General features: G+C 42.9%; 1 protein-coding gene across 1 annotated transcript in view; it reads right to left on the bottom strand.

Moving 5' to 3' along the window:
- Positions 1-19,118, bottom strand: part of SEC24A (SEC24 homolog A, COPII coat complex component) — a 1,330,430-nt gene that overhangs the window by 1,062,784 nt on the left and 248,528 nt on the right. The window contains exon 3 of the mRNA XM_069652570.1: positions 16,525-16,701. Coding sequence (XP_069508671.1) covers positions 16,525-16,701 — 177 coding nt within the window. The remainder of the gene's footprint in view (positions 1-16,524; positions 16,702-19,118) is intronic.

Raw genomic sequence — 19,118 nt, 5'->3', positions numbered from 1 at the left:
AAGCCTCGGTAACTCCACAGATACAATAAAAGTCAAGGAAGACTAGACGCCAAGATTGTAGGAGACGTTCAATTAAACCTTCAATGGACAAAAGAGAAAGGAGCAGAGACTAAGAAGCACCAAACTGAAAGACAGGTTATGAGATCTAATACAATCCAGCTCCTCTAGGAACGATGACTTCTAAGGGTGGAGGAACCTCAAATTCATGCTGTTAAGGTGCTCCTTACCAAGAGAAATAAAAGTAAAGGCAGCAGCAGGTTGATGGCTCCTATGTGTTGGAATAGATTGCTGATGCGCATGATACAGGTATAGATCATGGTTGACATAAAAATTGTATCCATAAATGTCCAGGGGGTCAACTGACTGAGGAAACGGAAAGGAGTCCTCTCGAAATTAATAGAGCTCAAAGCGGACATCGCTTTTCTTCAAGAAACTTGGGGATGAGATCTCGCTGATTCCCACATCAATACTTAGCCTCCTCAGCTATTAAAAAGGCTGGGGTAGCTATCCTTATAGTGAAATCCTTACACTTAATGCATACAAATGGTAGAAGATACCATGGGCAGATATGTGGGGGTTGTTCTACACATAGCAGGAAAAGATCTTACAATAGTGTCAGTGTATGGTCCTAATCAGCAACAGGCCCAGTTCTAGACAGACTTATTCCCTCAAATAGCACAATTCCAGCAAGGGGAGCTAGTATTAGGTGGTGATTTTAATTTGGTGTTGGATGGGGCTGTGGATAGGTCAGGTCCGGTGTGTCTCAACTAAGACAGCAAAGGCCGCTCCCCTCAAAAAGGCAATGGCCGACTTGAACCTGGTCGATGCATGGCAGAACCTTCATCCTCAGCATCGAGATTACTCCCACGTACATCATACCTATTCTAGCACTGATCATTCCCTAGTGTCTGAGATCTTAGCAGCCACTATAAGAGGCAGCTCTAGTATCAGACCATTCCCGTATCACAATACATTTGGAAGAAAAAGGCATTGGAGTCAGGAGGTCTTTGGGTTGGAGGATAAATGATTCACTGCTCAATGATCCAGTTACATGCTATGATATTACGAAACGGATCGTACAGTACTTTGAAGAAAATCTCACTGGGCAAGTGTCCCTTGCAGGGTTTTGGGAGGCTTTTAAACCCACATTAAGGGGAGAATTGATCAGTGTAGCTACAGCCCGTAAACAGCTGTTAGCCACCCAGAGAGAACAGGCTTAGGAAAGGGTGGCCAGATGGGAATCTCAATATAAACGTGACAGGGCCAGGAAAACTTATCGGCTGCTCCAAGTGGCCAGGGTCGATCTAAAAGGGTTGTGGACAGGGGACATCTCACACAAATTACTCTGTACGAGGCACTTTTACTTTAGCACCTCTAACAAAGCGTCCCGAATACTAACCTACAAATTCCAAGCGCAGCGGGGGTAGCATGGTGATCGGGCCCTTACAAGACATGAGAAGTCAACTACAGACTAAGGAACCAGAGAAAATTCAGATCCTGTCACAGTATTATTCCGAGGGCATTCTCAGCTGACCCCTCCGCGGGGTCCCAACAGGAAGCCTATATTCAAGAGGCCCAACTCCCCCAGATCACAGACGAACAGAGGAAAGTCTTGGATGCACCGATAACAGAAGAAATAACAAGCCATTCGCTCCCTCCCATTTAATAAAGCACCTGGTTTGGACGGTTAAGCAGCCACCTTTTAAAAAACATTCTCAGTCCCTCTCCCCTTACATGGCAACCTTATTTAACTCCTTTGTGGAAACGGGAACGATCACACCCCCTATGGGAGAATCAAACCGAACCCTGCTGCCTAAGCCAGATAAAGATCCCACCCTGTGTTCATCCTAGCAGCAGATTGCAGTACTTCATTACGATTCCCAAATCTATTCAAAGGTATTGCCACTAGATTAGCCCGGGTTTTACCGGAACTGGTATTGGCAGATCAAACAGGGTTTATACCTGGGCACCAGGAGCATGATAACATCCGGCGAATAGACATCTCGGCCTGGGCAGCCAAACATAAGCGAATGATGGCTTAACGGTCTATCGACGCTGAGAAAGCGTTTGACCGAGTTGGTCATATTTGTCTAAAGTTCTTAAGGGGTTTGGGCTGGGCCAACGTTTTTGGAAACTGATATTGGCCAACTTTTTGTTACCATCCACTAGGATTAAAGTGAACAGCATTCTCTCTAGCCCAGTGCACTTACTCGCCAGGGGTGCCCTTTGTCCCCATTATTGTTCGCCCCGTCTATGGAACCACTGGCCTGCCTGGTGCGCTCATCCGGTGGTTTCAAAGAGTTTGAGATAGCAGGTTACCATCATAAACTAGCCCTATATGCACCTCCTCTTTTATATGCAGGACTCCAATACCACACTACCACACATTATTACACTGCTGGAACGTTTTCGTGAGGTATCGGCCTTTAAACTTAATTTAACAAAATCAACTATACTTAACATCACAGTTACTGGACACGGTTGCACAGGTGAAAAGAGATCTCCCTCTCACGTAGGCCCCGCACACCTTGAAATATTTAGGGGTGCACTTAACTGCAAAATATGTTGACCTTTATACAGCTAATATCATCCCACTATTCAATAGACTCAAGAAAGATTTATTACGCTGGGGGGTAGAAGTGGTTCGGCAATTTCCTGGTTTGGGAAGAGAACAGTTAAAATGACAATTTCCGCGATTGCTGTATGTCTTGCAGGCACTGCCAATCTGGATCCCGAAAACGCCTCTGAAGGATCTACAATTGCAGATATTCAGCTTTATATGGTCCCAGAAGAGGCAGAGAGTTGCCAGACACACACTAATGGCGCCTAAAATAGCAGGGGGGGTTAGCAATACCGGATACGGAAAGCTATTTGTACGCGGATCAGCTGGCACCGGTGTTGGAGCCAAACAGCGTCTCAAACGCAGGAAACTAAACATTGGATAAATATTGAGCAAGAGGTCACAGGGACCCCTCTCCATGAGGCATGTTGGGGTTCTCCCAAAGTTCACGAGATAGAATGACAAGGTCTCCCAACCTCAAATGCCACACTAGAATACTGGGATAGAGTTGCACATTAATATAAGGTGATAACATTTCCCTCACCTAAGACGGGGTTGTGGGGCAATAGAGAATTCCCCCCGGGATTACACAAGGGAAGATTTATCCGCTGGAAAGAGGGAGGCCTCCATACACAGGGTCAGTTGTACAGGGATAACCGTCCTTTCACGTTTGAAGAGTGTAAGCAGGCCTATATGGTGGAGGAGAGGGATAGGTTTGAGCATCTGCAGATATATCTCTGGATCAACCAACCACGCGTATCACTTCAGGGGAAACGCGAGACTACTACATTTGAGGACCTGTTCCTTGGTGATCCCCACAGGGCTAATTTAGCAACTCTCTACAAGGTGCTCATTAAGAAAAGGTTTAAACCCACACACAAGTATATGGTCAGATGGGAAGAGCATATGGGAAAGCCTATAGATGTTATGTGGTTTATTATTTGGCCAGGGGCCAATAAGGCCTCAAGCGGTTCACCTCAGGCAAAATAGCTTCAAACTAATATTCCGATGGTATCTTGCCCCCAGCGTATACACAGAATTACCCCAACCACCCACACCCCCACTTGTTGGCAGTGCAACGCCCCCGCAGGCTCCCCTTTCCACATGTGGTGGGAATGCCCTCAAATGTAAAGGAAAGGTTTTGGCGGACTACGGTCGCCAAGATTAAAGAAATAAGTGGGTTCCGCTTGTTCTACTCTTAGGAAATTAAAACATGCAGGGACACTATAAACTGACTGCTAGATGCTCCAGATTGATCACCTTCTTTTTAGGGGCAGCACGTTTGATAATCGCACAACACTGGAAGTCGAAGAACACACCATGCATAAAAGAATGGTGGGCCAGGGTATGGTATGTAGCTGCCATGTCTAAAATAGAGGTTATCAATGCAGGGAACAATGACAAAGTTTTTGTCGGATTGGACCCCACTCATCACATTTGTAAATGCATCTGACAACCCAAGCATTCACCAAAAACTTCACAAGATTACCTCCTTTTCATTACTATGGAGTATGAAACTGCATGCCCTGCTTTTTTCCGATTATACGCCAACAGTAAGCGAGGTACCCACACAACTATTTTGTTTTGAATTGATTTTCCATTATTATCCGGTATTTTTTCTTCTTTATCTATTGTTTTGTTTGGAACCCATTAAGATTAAATGATTGAAATTAGTGCTTGTTATGATTAAAATGGTTTAAAAAAGGTCAGGTGCAGCACAGCACTATTTTGGGAGAACGCTGATGCCAGTTGTAATCTTATCAATGGACAACGCTAAGCTTTACTGAAACCTTTGGACTGTATTGGCACTGATGCTATGGTGACACTTGTTGTACATGACTCAAACTGTTAATGACAAAAAAATGATGTCTCTGGATCTCCTTTCAGCTCATATATACATCTTTTTCTAAGACTATACAGGTTTTTTTTAAAGCCAAATAGCCTCTATACAGGGTGAATTAGGGAGGAGGATTGTAGGAGATTTCATTAGACCAATTATGCTTCCTCACAAGAAGTTCATCAACGTCACCAAAAAGAATGGTTGTCCTAATCAGGACCTTCTTCCCTCCCGAACCCCGGAGAAGTAATGTCAAAGTCTGCCGAGGGCAGAGGCCAAGGAGAATGTGGTCGCAGTGTGGAGGCCAGGTGGGCTCTCTACTAGAGAGGTTGCAGGCATCAACGCGGATGGTGTCTGCAACACTAGCTTTGCCTGATGAACCAGCATCTGAACTAGACATTTCCTTGATGAGGTCTTTAACGGATGTTCTCAACAGGGGTGAATGCCTTAAAAACTGAATGCAGTGAAATCTACCTTTAATTACTGCATTCGGCACAGCTTTTGTTTTCGGTACCAGCTTGAATTTGTGGTGCTGGCTATGTTCTTAAAGGCACCTTTTATTTAAATTTTTGGTTCTGAGCACACTCCTGGAATATAGCCTCATTCTTCTCACCGATCTAGATCAGGGTCAAAATATTGTTTCCCTTGCTGTCCTGGAGAGGACTGTTAGCCGATTTGTTCTAAAATACCACCCCCCTTCCCTTGTGCAGAACATCAGAATTATTGGCCATATGTTCCCTGAGCTCCTTCCTGCTCTCCTAGTTCTTCCCTCCTTACTGCACTTCCTCTTTCTTTCCTCTAATGCGCTTTGACATAACTTCAGGGCTTCATCATGTTCTATTCAAGTAACCTAATCTATATAATGGAACTTGTTGCATCCGCTTATCTTCCACATGCCCTCCAAATCTTTCCCATTCTCCTACTCCTCCCTAATTCTTTCCCCTTAAGCACTTTGAGGGTACCTTTGGGTGCTCTGAGGGCCAGTTATGCATGTTATGTTCATTCAGCTAGCTTGAACAGTTTTCTCGCCCTTGTTATTGACCATTTACCTGCTTATTCCTTTCCACCCCTGCTCATGTACCCAAATCTGTAACAAGGGTCGGGCACCCGTCCAGCATGCTTCTGGTTTGAACCCCACCTGACATACCCTCACGAGGTATGGTCTGTAATGTTTTCTTTGGTGCCTCCTATACTAATTTACTGCTCTTAGCAAAGAAAGGCAGAGCTTGCAATGTACATTAAATTAATTGTTGGACACGCACACTACAACCTACTTCTTACTTGCTCTCCTACTGCAGCATCTCATAATTTCACTGTTTTAGAAACCATATCAAACACCATCCGCAACCAACATTAGCCACTTGCTTAAGTCACACACAAAACTTCACAAATATACACACAGCATCAGCCTATAGTCTATGGCTAATTCTACTTGGCTGCCTTCATGCTGGTTCTTTATTTTCCAATTGATCTGTCATAATTTTAGGCATTTCAGATTGTCTGATATCACATAAGAATCATGCTGTCCCTCAGAAGCACAGTGAAGTTGCTCCATTCTCATGACTTCAGAGCCTCTGAATGGGGTAGGCTGATCCGTTAAAAGGAAACAAGAAGTAAATCCTCTCTTTCGGCTTGGTCCCCTGCCTTCTCCCTCTTCAAATTACCTTTATCAAAGAACAAGTTACTCTCTTACCTGGCAACGTTCTTTCAATGGGATGGTACGACAACGTATTCCATATCTATGAAAGTAAGCAGCACAGCTGTGGCGATTACGGTCATAGATATGGAATACGTCAGAGGACCCAATCCCCTCGAATTACCTTTATTGACACTGCTATTTATGCCATTGCTACCAAAGTTAACACATGATATAACCAAAGGTCAAAGTGTGGCTCGATACAGTATTTCTTTTCACCTCCTACTAATAAGTAGGTGGTCTCATTTGTGTCTATTATTATGGGGTAGGATTAGGTTAATCAAAATAATAGCACTCACCAGATTGTGGTGTTTTTATTAGTGTCTTGGATCTACCTCTCAAAAATAGGGACTTTAAACTCTAAGGCTTTGGGGAACTTGATATGGGGAAAGGGACATAGCGTGAAATTGGCTGGCAGGTCTTGCAGAGGAGTGTGATGAAACGAGGGTTGGCTAGGAATAAAGACTGACCATAGGGCATGCTTGGTACACACCAACAGGTGGTGGATCAGACCTGCTGAGAGGAATGATCCAGATTGTATCGCCTGGGAGAAGGAATACACTAGGCCCTACGGTTTGAAGAGTTTTGCGGAGTGAACGTTTGAGGGGCAGCGCAGTTCTTCAGACTCCCTATGCCACTGTTGGGAAATGCAAGAAATGCATGGCTGTTCTGGGTTTCACTACCTAATGCATGCCCAATCCCTATGGTAATCTGTCAATAAAACAAATTAAGTGTTACTTTATGACAGGGGTCTTGAAGGTTAAGAATATCTCAGTGGGTCCATCTATTCGTACATCTGAACTCAGGAAATATAAGTTACCAAACGGGGAGCAGAGGAGGTACAATCAATTGAAGAATCTCGATTGTGCGATGAAGCATATTCACTTTAGAAATTAACACTACACCGCAGGTATAGGGATTTTTACATCAGGCAGTTGGCAGGCTGGCATGCTTTAGTCCGGTAGTCAGTGCGCAGGAACCTCTCCATTGGCTAAGTGATCTTAGGAGAGAGGCACACTTCTCACTTGGGATTTTAGAAGAAAAGTGGGAGTGTGTGTGTGTGGTGAACTTAAAAAGTAAATGGGATTCAGGTTTGCAGTACACAATGTAATGAGGTGTGAGGCTGCATCAACTTTCAATTGTCAAGTGATGTTTGCAGGGCATTTCCATGGAAGTGATTTGATGCCAACACAAGTCAAATTAGTTTTCAAAAATAGCAGAGTTTGCCAATGACATTTTTATTTTACTCGCTAACAGCCATTTGATTAGCAATGCTGTAGATCTTGTTAATGTAACCAGAAGTTATTTGTACCAAAGACATGAAATGAGCAACAATACAGCAGTTTTGTGTACCACTGAAATAAGACATTAGTGAGCGGAGTCAGTTCTTTAAACCTCAGCTAGACCTACAGGTTGGGTAACTTAGTTTACCTATTTAACCTAAGAGAAATGCACTCGACCCATAGCACTGGAGGACAACACATTTAAAATGCAATTTCAGTAAAATGGTCCATGTCACTACAAACACACTTTATGTTCGGCACACTGGTGCCACCCAGAGGCCAGCCATGCACATTGAAACTTTTATTTGACATTTACTGCAACCAAAGTAAAGGTTAAATAAAAGTTTGAAACATATCTTGCAAATTCTACTGGCACTTCATAAATTCTACTCTACTATGCAAGTGGGCATAAAGAATTTGCGAGCCATAGATGAGTGTTTGTAAAATGTAAAAGGTTGGCTGCATGAATGGACACAAATACATATATATGATAAAAAGCTCTGAAAATAATTCGGCCAGCTGTCTCCGGCAGCTCTGGAGGCAGGGTTTGGTATTGCAGAAGATCTGTAAATGTACAGACAGGATGAACTATTTATCACTACTTTGCATAAGCATCTAGTTTGTTGTGTGTATTCATTATGTAAGAGGAAAGAAAGAGACTAAGCATAGTGGATTAAACAGCAGGTAGAGGAAAACTAGGTGGAATATGGTAGTTTGTTATCATCTCACTTTCAGGGTACCTGGTATAAAGCAGCACAGTGATAATATAGAATGTCAAGTATAGGTTTGCTCCTGGGTTGAGCACCAGTTGCTAGATGTATGCAACCAACAGGTTACAAAACTGGGTTTGATAACAAAAGCATGTGATCATGCACATTTTCAAAAGTATTGACTCGTTAATATGATGCATCTTCAAAGAAAATGAAATATTATTGACACAGACATTTAAATATACTAATCTAAACATTAAAAGCATGCAGATGATGCAGTTTTTTTCACTATCAATACTGTGATTATGCATTATGTAACAACTTACATTTTAGGAAAGGAATTGCATGACTGTCTTTTTAAAATATATAAAGTTGACACATACTGGTCTTTGCCAAACCCAATATAGAAAGCTTATTAAAAGTATCATCCCAATGACTTCTGGCTTGCAATTATTAGAAAAAGAAATTCTTGCCTAGCACTCCCACACATGCCTTTGGCACTTAAGAGTGGAGGAGATGATTACTGCTGCACTGTCTCTCCATTAGCACTTGAAGTATTGAACAGAGAAAAGAGGGTGCAGGGCGAGCTGTGCTTTCAATGAAGAGGGCAACTTAAATAACTAACTCTGCTACGCAAGTGTCCATTTGATCAGCAAATGTACAGAATTGCTTAGCAAATTGCTAAGCAACACTGCTTATTTGATGCCTTGCAACACTTATTTTGGAAATATCCAAGGGTTATGTTTTTTTTGGGAGGGGGCAGAGGGAGTGTTCTTAATCGCATTACTGTAGTCCTGCAGTACTTCTACCTGGTACACCAGTGGTTTCTCTTATAAATTACCTACCTTGTATTGTGCTGGGTACATAAGGCATTGATAAGCCCCAAGAAGGAGGTTCGAAAGCTATGGAAGTCATCCCATGAACCAAAACACTGAGAACAGGACATTGTGTAGGTCTCTTCCAGTCAGAAATAAAAACACAATGGGCCTCATTACGATTGTGGCAGTAAGGCAACAACGGCGCCGGTAGTGCTACCGGCGCCGTTGTTACCATGCCGCCACATTACGAGTTCTGCATGCCTGGTCAGACCAGGCGTGCAGAAGGCACCCGCGAGCAGAACTGGATGGTAGCAACGGTACCGTTATGAACAATACCGCTGCTACCATCCTCCCCATTTCCATTGAGCCCTATGGCGGCTCAAATGGCAATGGGGACGTACCGGCTCCTGCTCCCATGCAATGTGAATTACCGGGCCCGCCGAGGTCGGAATGGCCCGGTAATTACTCTTTCGCACGACCCGGAGCCGAAACAGAGTTTGGGGGTAGCCATGCCGGGGGAAAGGGCATGGCTACCTCCAACCTCGTAATGAGGCCCAATGTACGAAAGCATGGGCAAGCTCAATGACTATGAGACGTATGTTCGGTTTAATTGTTATGATATGATAAGTACCTGCCTTGCCATTCCTTCGCGGAATGCATGTCTTGAGCTGCATCTTGCTCGAAATCTACTTATCCCTGCCGGTCTTTGTCCTTTAATATACACTGTCCTGCACCACGTGTGGCTTTTTCTGTGGAAATGTGGCCATGCACTAGGCAACCGTATGTTATTCTTAACGGTTTCTCCTTACTTTTTTGTTGATTAATGCTGATTGTAATGTTGAAGAATGAAGGAACGAAGGCTCTTGTGGTAGCGAGTGGAGTGTGTCCATAGACTAACTGCTTCCAAATCCTCATGGGAACCTCAGTGAGGGTTCAGTACCTGTATGAAATCAACTAATCAAATACAAGAGCCGTTCCTCCACCAATCACCTAAGGTGTAATGCTTATAGTCACATACACCAATTTCCAGAGTCCTCCAAGTGTTAGAGGGAAAAATGAAGGGTTAGATTTAAACTTGTCAGAAAGCAAAGAAAGTCATTGATTTCCGATAAGGCATCCAAATTTTATTTAAGTCACATGGGCTGGGAAGATAGCTCAGGGGCAACGACTCTGTCTTGGAAGAAACACATTGCAGTACAACACAGGTTTGAGTCCTGGTCCTGCACTTAAAGACTGGTCTCCTGTATTAAGCGTGTTTTAAAAGATTAATTAATGAATTGTATAGACTTTGTCGGATGAATGCTCAAACACAAAAAAGTACACTCTGCTCAACTGAAAGTGAGAATTAGGCGTGTGTTAGGAGCAAGGAGGTGGTGGCGCCTGTGGGGAGAGGTAGCACCTCCACGTCTCTATTCATTCTTGGATCTTTGGATCCATTTGTATCAGTTAAAAGGCTCTATAAATGTGGCCTTCACATTCCTCCTCTAGTTTGCTCCCACCTACCACCTTGCACTGCACGCCCAGATCTGGCACCAACCCCACTCGACCTTAATTAACATAGCTCTCTACCTTCTCCCTCCACCTGCACCCTCTTGATTAAGAACATCCTCTACCATTCTATTTCATACAGAACCACCTTCAAAACTTTATTGGATAGTCTTGTCAAGAGTCCAACGATTGCAGGACCATGGAGAGTAAACTGCTGTGGCCCATGTCTTAGCAGGCTGAATGTTCACTAGTTAGTTGTGTTCGGTACATGCTTCTGAACAATTTCAACTTGCACTTTTGCAATGCTCAAACTTGTATTAGTACCCAATCCACATCCTAAACTTGGTTTCCCCCAGATCAAATTGTAGTACCTACAACCCCAGTAAAATGGAGATTTTATTGCTGGTCCTGGGATTATTGTTACATAACCCTCAAAGCATTCCTAGTCCTCTCTTACTCTTTGGCCTCCCTACCTCATATGCAGCAAAAGTGAGAAATGTAGGAATTATATGGGACGGGACTTCTCTTTCATAACAGATTAATGAAATCTCTAGGGTTGCCTTCTTTCTCCTTTGGCTATTGAAAAGAGCTTTGCCCTTTATCTCCAAAGAATATTGTCAACTGCTTAAAGTTACATTAATCAACTCGTACATGGATTACAGTCGCTTTATATGCTAGTCATACAAACTATCAAATTTCAGGCTTCAAAAGACAATAAAATCTAGCAGTGCGCCTCATTTTTCAACTTCCCAAAGCTACACCCATTACACCTTTACGGAGAGAACTACATTGGATTCCGGTTCAGAAGAGGATACTATTTAAAATCCTCTGCTGGGTCTTTTAAGTACAAGCACACCCAGACTTACCTGATCGTGCTGTCGAATTGGTATCAATCCATAAGGTGTTTGAAATCAAAGCACAGCAACCTCCTGGTAATTCCTCATATGTGCGGTTATTCTTGGGGAGATTGCCCAGAGCAATGCCAGAGGTTCAGATTAATTCAAAACCTTCCAGCCATCACCTCTTTTGTTTTGCGGTAGTCACCCCGAGTGGGACGGGTATGCCCAGACGTGGGTCCCGTGCCTGTTGGGCCTAGAGACCCAAGCTACTCCACACCGATAGTCCCAACAACGATCAAACATGCTTGTGGTCCCTTGCAGAAGAGATGTGACCTAGCAGTTTGGGCTGAACTGCCCCTTATGGGGTGGGACCAACCCTGATTTGCATATGGTCTTTCCCCTTTTGTAATGGCTTGGCAGTCGAAGAACGATGGTCTGGAGGGTTTCCCAGAGCAATGCCAGAGGTTCAGATTAATTCAAAACCTTCCAGCCATAGCCCCTTTTTGTTTTGCTGTTTTGGGGGAGATTGACGCTTTGCAGTAACTGGCCCCATATTGTGGAAAAAGCTCCTCATGCACCTATGCAAGGCTGATACGTTATATACTTAAAGGAAAAAAAACTCAAAACTTTTCTCTTCTGCTATTTCATTCATGGTTGCTCCCTCTGGTTCCTGCATTTCAACATATGCACCGAGTCCGGTTCCTTTGGGATTAGCATATGATAAATATACAAATAAAAAACCATGCAGAACTAAGTCAACATTTTGGAAACAAACTCTCACAAATAGTTAGAGCCATAATATACATTGGACTTGTTAAATAATCACTGCAGTCTTCTTCGGGGCTTAACTCGTGGGTCTAGGAGAAAGCACAGCTAGCTGCCACACGGAACGCAGCGGTTTGTTGCCAATCGTACAATTGGCTTAAGAAACACTTCACAGAATAATTGATCAACAAACTATACTGACATGTCTCTGAGCATCTGAATAGCAACATTAAGACAATAGAAGCTTTGGATAGGAGGGATTCTAGATGTTGGGATTGAACTGAAAAAACTAATAAATTAAGAAGAATTATCTAACTAGACACATCAAGTGCTTTCTCCTAGACCCTCGAGTTAAGCCGTGAAGAAAACCTGAATGTTTAGGTTGAAACACATGTTGCCAATCCAGTAAAGAAAATGTGCACTAATAAGTGACAAGTAAAGCTCGATGAAGAACATGGCTTATTGTGAAAGGACAAACTTATATTTAGAAAATTAGTGTGCAGCGCAACTGGTCAAACATCCTATTACAGTTTTACTTGTGGGGCTTTGATATGATATGGCATTTATAACGCGCCTATACAAAAGTGTTTCAAGGCGCGACGAGGCAATGGAGGGGAAACAGAGGGAAGACAGAGACAACAATATTACTAGGCCAAGTGACTGAGATCGTGCAAGGAGAGGGGCTGGAGGAGGGGAAAGTGCGGGGGAAGGAGGGGGCAGTGCAGTGCATAGGATAAACAGTAAAATAAATGGGAGACAATAAATCAGTGCGGCCAACAAGTGCTGACATCTGGTGTCGAGTGCAGGTAGGGTGCTGTAGGGATACAAAACAGTCCCAGAGTGCAAGGGTTGCCTGGGGGGGCAGTGCAGGTGTGCAACTGGCGGGGAGGGGTCCGGGGCCGAGACCAGAGGGTAGCCAGGTAACCAGTGCAGTTTCAGTTTCAACCTTTACATGGCCGAGTTGCCCAATGGCTCGAGAACTGTTAATAACCGCCTCCGCAAAATGTGGAATACGCGTATAAATTGGTTATCATACACGGACGATATTGTAATAATCACACGTATGTTAGTTAGGTTGAGCAGAAGCACGATCAGACTGTACCATTTAAAAACAAAAAAAAATCTTTGGGCTAGAGTCCTTGGTTGTGACCCCTGCAAGCTACCCACCCTTTACCATAGCCACTATTTGCAACCATTTAAATGTTACAGGCATTTGTACCGTGCACCGTCACCAACGGAGTTGGTCCCCAGGCGCTCTGGCGGATCTGCTAGTAGGTGAAGCGGGAGTAGGATAGTGAGAAAAGGTGTTCTGTTGGCAGCTTCAACTCGGTATACACCGGGTGCTGAGCTTCGGATCGGTGTCAGTCCTCGTGTGCTGTTTGTGTTGCTAATGAATTGTTGCGGTGCCCATCTTTTTGGTTCTCTAGTTAAAGAAACTAAACCGTTTATAAACATGCCCAGCAAAACCACTGAACGTACTAGTTTTCTCGTATATTTTTATGTTCCTTATCAAACCATTGGGATTTTTTTTTCTAAATCAGATTTCACTTTGCCAAAATGGCAGTGCCTTCTCCTGGAACTAAACTTCTTTCACTTAATATGGCCTCATTAAACTAACTTCTTGCCGCTATGAAAGCGATGGTCAAGTGCAAATCCTAGAGCAGCTTGTTCTCTACCTGTGCAGGTGCACAATCAGATAAGCAAACGGCTGCATGTGGGTTTGCATAGAGCTAATTATAGCTTTCTGCTTTAGGCTTCATTCTCAAGGGATGCCCAGTCTCTGGAGCTGTCACGGAAGCGAATACATATCAGGCTTCAAGTTTATCCTGAAATAGCATTTCTACCTAGCTTTACAGAATGTACCAAATAGAGTTCATCAGCCATGTGCAACTAACAGCAAACATTTTAAAAAAGAGATTAAAAAGATAATCAGGGCTAAGGTCCTGTGAACAATTTCACTTGGAGTTTTATTTCATAATTAAACCCCATTTGAGTTCTTTTATTTTACTTCAGTTAAATACTACGAATGCCCAAGAGATGCATAAGGAACACATGTAAGTAGTATCAGTCAACTGGGACACACTGCTAAACTTGTTTTTATCAAAACTGAGGACTATGCGAGGGGACATCGGCAGAACCTGTGCCGCCAGTCGGGAAGCGGTGAGCGAAAGCAATCACGTCCTGGGGGAAAGAAGCGTTCAATCAAAAACTGTGCCGTCAGGAAAGGAGGTTATTTAAAAAAAAACGATTTAAACCTGTGCCGCAATGTTCAAAGCCCTGAATGCTGGGAGGAGGTTATTATAAAAACATACTGCCAGGAGCGAAAGGGTATTATCAAAATCCAATACTGGTGCGAAAAGGAGGATGGAATTACAACCTGTGTAGCAGTCATGCTTAAAGCACATTTAGAGCTTTAGAACGTGCCCATTGTTTTAGATCGACATGAGCAAAGGCAGTAAAACTTGAAGCACTTTGTGACCCCTGAAGCTTTTTTTCTATATATTGTCATCACAGAGGAACCAGCGTGATATTTGAAAAAGAAGATACAACATTAAAAGTGGATTGTGAATAAACACAATGAAAAGTTGTATTCCAAAAAAGAGAACTAGCTTGAAAGCAAACTCTGGAACATCCCAAATGGAGCCATCTTTCACCTTTAGCTGCTGTGCAGGAAGTGTGCTCTAATGGCAGGATCCCACTTTATAGGCTACTAATGCTTTAATACAGCTGCCAGCAAGTTGTCTTCCTTGTAAACCTAAACCAAACAGTGACAACTGCCAAAACACTGAGGTACAGATGAGCTTGCAGATCCTCATTGGCTACAAGAGACATTTTTACACAATCAGCTACTACTTGGAAAATCTATCAGAAAGACTTCATGACAGAACAGAAAGATTTGCATCACTTAACATTAAAGTCATCATCCTGTGCACGTTTTAGTAACAAAAGTAGAGCTACCAGTTCCATTGAGGTTGCTGTACTACTCAAAACTATAGAGAAGTGTCACTCTTTCAACCACCACATTTCCAATCACCAACTTTGTTCCAGCCCCAAGCGTAACATTGCTCATGTAACTATATATGTTTCTTCTAACAAATGTTCATGCAAAATGGTTTTGATGTACGATTCCCAAAGTAACAGTTTTCTTACAAAGAAAAACAAATGACTATTGCAGAATCCGAGCCAATTCTTAAACTATGTGGCAAGGGACACGAAGATATGCAACAAGTTGACTATTAAAGAAAATACATGTTCATCTTGTCCCTACTTCTACGGGTGGTGGAGCCCTATTCTACAAAATAATAAAGAAGGTGCTCGTAAGACGGTCTTCAAAATAACAATCTTCCACTGTCCTAACCCTATTCGGTCCCATAGCCAGCCGTACCATTAACAAATAAGCAACTTAAATCAGACTAGGGAAGGGTTATGCGTCCCACTTGGCTTTGGATGGCTGGCAGTTGACCCCCATCCCCCGGTAGTTCCAGTTATGTACCCTCTGCTGGGTTTCGACCTCTGTCAGCAGATACAGTCAAAATAAAGTCCCTGGCTTCCTAGATATTCCGAGGTGGGCTTCTCCTCACCCACTTTCAGCAAACTTGGGCATAGTTCCAAATTAAATAACTCTGTTCTTTCCTTGACACCGTTAGAAGGGAGCAGGTAAGGAGGGAGGGGCTCAAACAGTCACTCTAGCACTGGAAGGGCTGTTTGGGTCCGGCTCCATCCCGCCTGTGACAAGGCCAACACAACGGAATGAACTCTGAACAGGGGTAAGTGGGACTCTGGCTTTTTTGGAAGCTTCACATAAGAAGTCTGAATAGCAAGAAAATGTGTGTACCTGCAATCCACAGGTATTGGCTAGTTCCAGGACCACTTTGGATGAGACCAAGCTGAAACAATTAAGGGTTTGATCAACAGTAATGGACTACTTTGATACCCAAACATGCAAAATGTGCACTTGCCACTGGCTAGAGAATACTGTTGGCGAGTAAGGAATGGTGTTCTGCGTTTGTGTGTAGAATTGAGGTGGCGAGTGGAACATTTGCACCTTGAAATATCAAAGTATTCAATTACTGTTCAAGCTCTTAACGATTTGAAATTAGGGAATGTTCTATGCTTTACACTATAAAAGTTAAAAAGCAAGATTGAAAGAAATACGTAATAAATCCAATGGCAAAGCCCCTGCATGAACACAGTGTAAAACTGTTACAGAACCCTATAAAAAAACATTTTTATAAGTGCACAGATAAAATGCAAGGAAATGTTCGCAATGAACTGGTTGAACTAGTAGGCAAGTGACGTCTGGGCTTCAAAACATCACACTATGGGCAGAAATGGCCACTTCACACTCCTCATGAAGTTCTTGAAGTTAAAGCAATTCAACCGAATCAACAATCCCAAATGCCCATTTAAGACGCTTGAACGGGAATTTCAGTCACGACCATCGGACCTCAAAAGATAGCATTCAAAGATACCCTAGGACTAGAAAGAGGACATCAATTTGAAATAGAGGATGACACCATAATCTTACCTTCTTGGTGAGCCGATTTGCTTTGTGGCTGGGGAGGCATTGGACTGCTCGGAAGACCCGTCGGGGGTGCAGAAGGCCTGTTCAATGACATTCCACCAACTGGAGGAGGACACAGTTGTGGTTTAGCAGGCTGGTATGGTAAACCTAAAGGCGCACTCATCGGTGGAGGGGCAGGCCCTACAAAAACATTACAATATATTAGGACAGACCAGCCTCAGCATGGATTTCAGGACAGGGATGCAGAATTCTCTTTCCATTACATTTTACGAAAGGGAAAAACTCTTATTCAAACTAGTCAAAGAAAAAAAAAGAAAACGGTCAAACTATACATGCTTTAAGCCAAAAATGTCTCAGGCTATTAGTCATCCAATTTCAAATGTACTTGTGTGACATACGCTGCAGAATGGCACTAGCACTGATGATATTCAGTGCATTCCCACAATTTGTACACATCCACTTGTAATTAGACACTAAAATACCAGCAGCTTTCTACACACCTATTAAATCAACATGAATGGGAGCCAGCAGCCAGCCCTTAAAATGCCCGATCAAAATGCTCTGGGACATTCTTCATTCAACTCTAAAACTTCCAGCTTTTTTTTAAATTTCATTTTTCAGAGAAAAGTAGAGTCTAGCTGTACTGCTATTCCCATGGTACCTACCTATGGAGTGTACACATTTAAAAACTGCCACCCACCCCTTTCCTAATGTTATGAATTTCTTTGCTCAGTATCTTATAGGAGGTCCTCGCTTGCATACAGAAACTTACATTTGGATTCTAGAACTGTCAGCCGAAGGAATAGCAGCTTGACTGCTGTTCTCCTGTCCTAGGCCTCAATCGATAATCTTACTTGGAAATGTCTGTACCCAGCACTCATGAACCTGCTCAACCAGCTAAGAGGCAAAAAAGGGGCTTCACAAGAAAACAAAGGTGAATGCAGCGAGGACAAACTTTTGGATTTGCTTAGTGAATTGAAACAAGACATAGCTGGGATAAAAATGGCCCTTGTTAAGTCAGAAAAGAGATTTGAGGCAGCGACTAAAAGGGTGGATTCAGCTGAAGAACATCTTACTGTTGTGGATGAAAGGACTTTGAAATTAATGGATAAAATTAGGGAATTGAAAACAGCTAATGAGAAAATAAGTTGTCAGAGCAAGAACATTTCTCCCGAAGAAATAATCTCTGTCTGGCTGGTTTTCCTGAAAATGCAGAAAGGGGCAACATGATGGACTTTCTGCAGAAAAAATTACCAAAAATGTAACTGGATTCCGCTGTTAATTTGGAAATTTAAAGAGCACATTGAGCACTTGGACCCAAACCTTCATTAGGTGAGAGACCAAGACATATCACTTTAAAGTTCATGAGGTTCCCAGTAAAATAACTTATTTTAAGGAAAGCGCGTGAACTTAAAGATTTTGCTTGGGGAGGAAACAGGCTTATGGTTTTTGTGGACTTGAGTAAGGATGTCTTAGAGAGGAGGAAGGCATTTGATAAGGCGAAGGTTAAAGCTTGTGAAAAAGGATTGAAATACTATATGGTCTATCATGCCTTCCTGAAAGTTGTGGTTGGACAATTGCATACTTTTGGTGAGTGTAAAACTGCAGAAGCCTTTTTAACAGATTTGGATGTGGATCCAATGGAAGGAACATTTTATGACATTAAATCTACAAATATGATGAAAGACGAAGGGAAGACCAGGCTGCACTGACTGAGGATCAGCTTTGTTTTGAATATCTTTAGATTAATATTTGTTTTTATTGTTCAATTTTATTATTAAGATGGCCGCCAGAATTTTTTGCCGTTTCTGCAACTGTTGGAACTTGTAGAGCACTTGAAAATACACAGAACTATTTGCTTGTGAGTTTCTCTTCTAATCCTTCCTATGACATGTTTTTGAGTAAAGCACCCTGTAAACGTGATGGCAACGTGTCTTGACGTGGAGACTGATAAGGATGTATGGGAACGGAAGGCGTTCGTTCTCATACAGATGAGCGGAAGCAGACTTGCCTCATCAGTGGTGAGATGTGTGTCGGGTCACCGTTTTGAAGCAGGCGCAGCAACGAACTTCCACATATGTTCTAATATCTGGTTTGCGAATAGGCTTTAGACTGGGCCCGGGACAAAGTGTCTCACTGTAAGAATACTTACCTAGTCGGTGGACATGGATTGGTGACTATGCCTCATGTTTGATGTGGCGAACCATCACTGCAGTGGTTTTACGGACGTGCAGAGTTCACTTGGCCACGTTTGCCAATCTTGCGCCGGAACTCCCATACTGCTGAGACGTTTCACAGGATTCTCCCCCTGCACCTCATAAATGCTAACTTACAGCCAATCCCACTGCAATATCCCCTATTTGCGCCCATGTTTCACTGCCGTCCATTCAAGCGGATAAGAGTATGTGAAGGTTCAGGTTTAATTTCATATTGGCCACCTTTCTTGCAACTGCCTTATATTGAGAAACACGTGTGTTACTAGGACGATCGCTACAACAAATAGTGTGGCACACAGGTGTTATCCAGTTCAACCTCATGTCTTAATGCTGGAATAGCAATCTACACATAAACGCTAGATGTAGACCTATACGCACAGC

Source organism: Ambystoma mexicanum, chromosome 3p (assembly GCF_040938575.1).
Source record: "Ambystoma mexicanum isolate Mex_15411 chromosome 3p, UKY_AmexF1_1, whole genome shotgun sequence".
In the NCBI taxonomy this organism is placed as follows: Eukaryota; Metazoa; Chordata; class Amphibia; order Caudata; family Ambystomatidae; genus Ambystoma; species Ambystoma mexicanum.
This window is presented reverse-complemented; position numbering and strand designations above follow the sequence as displayed.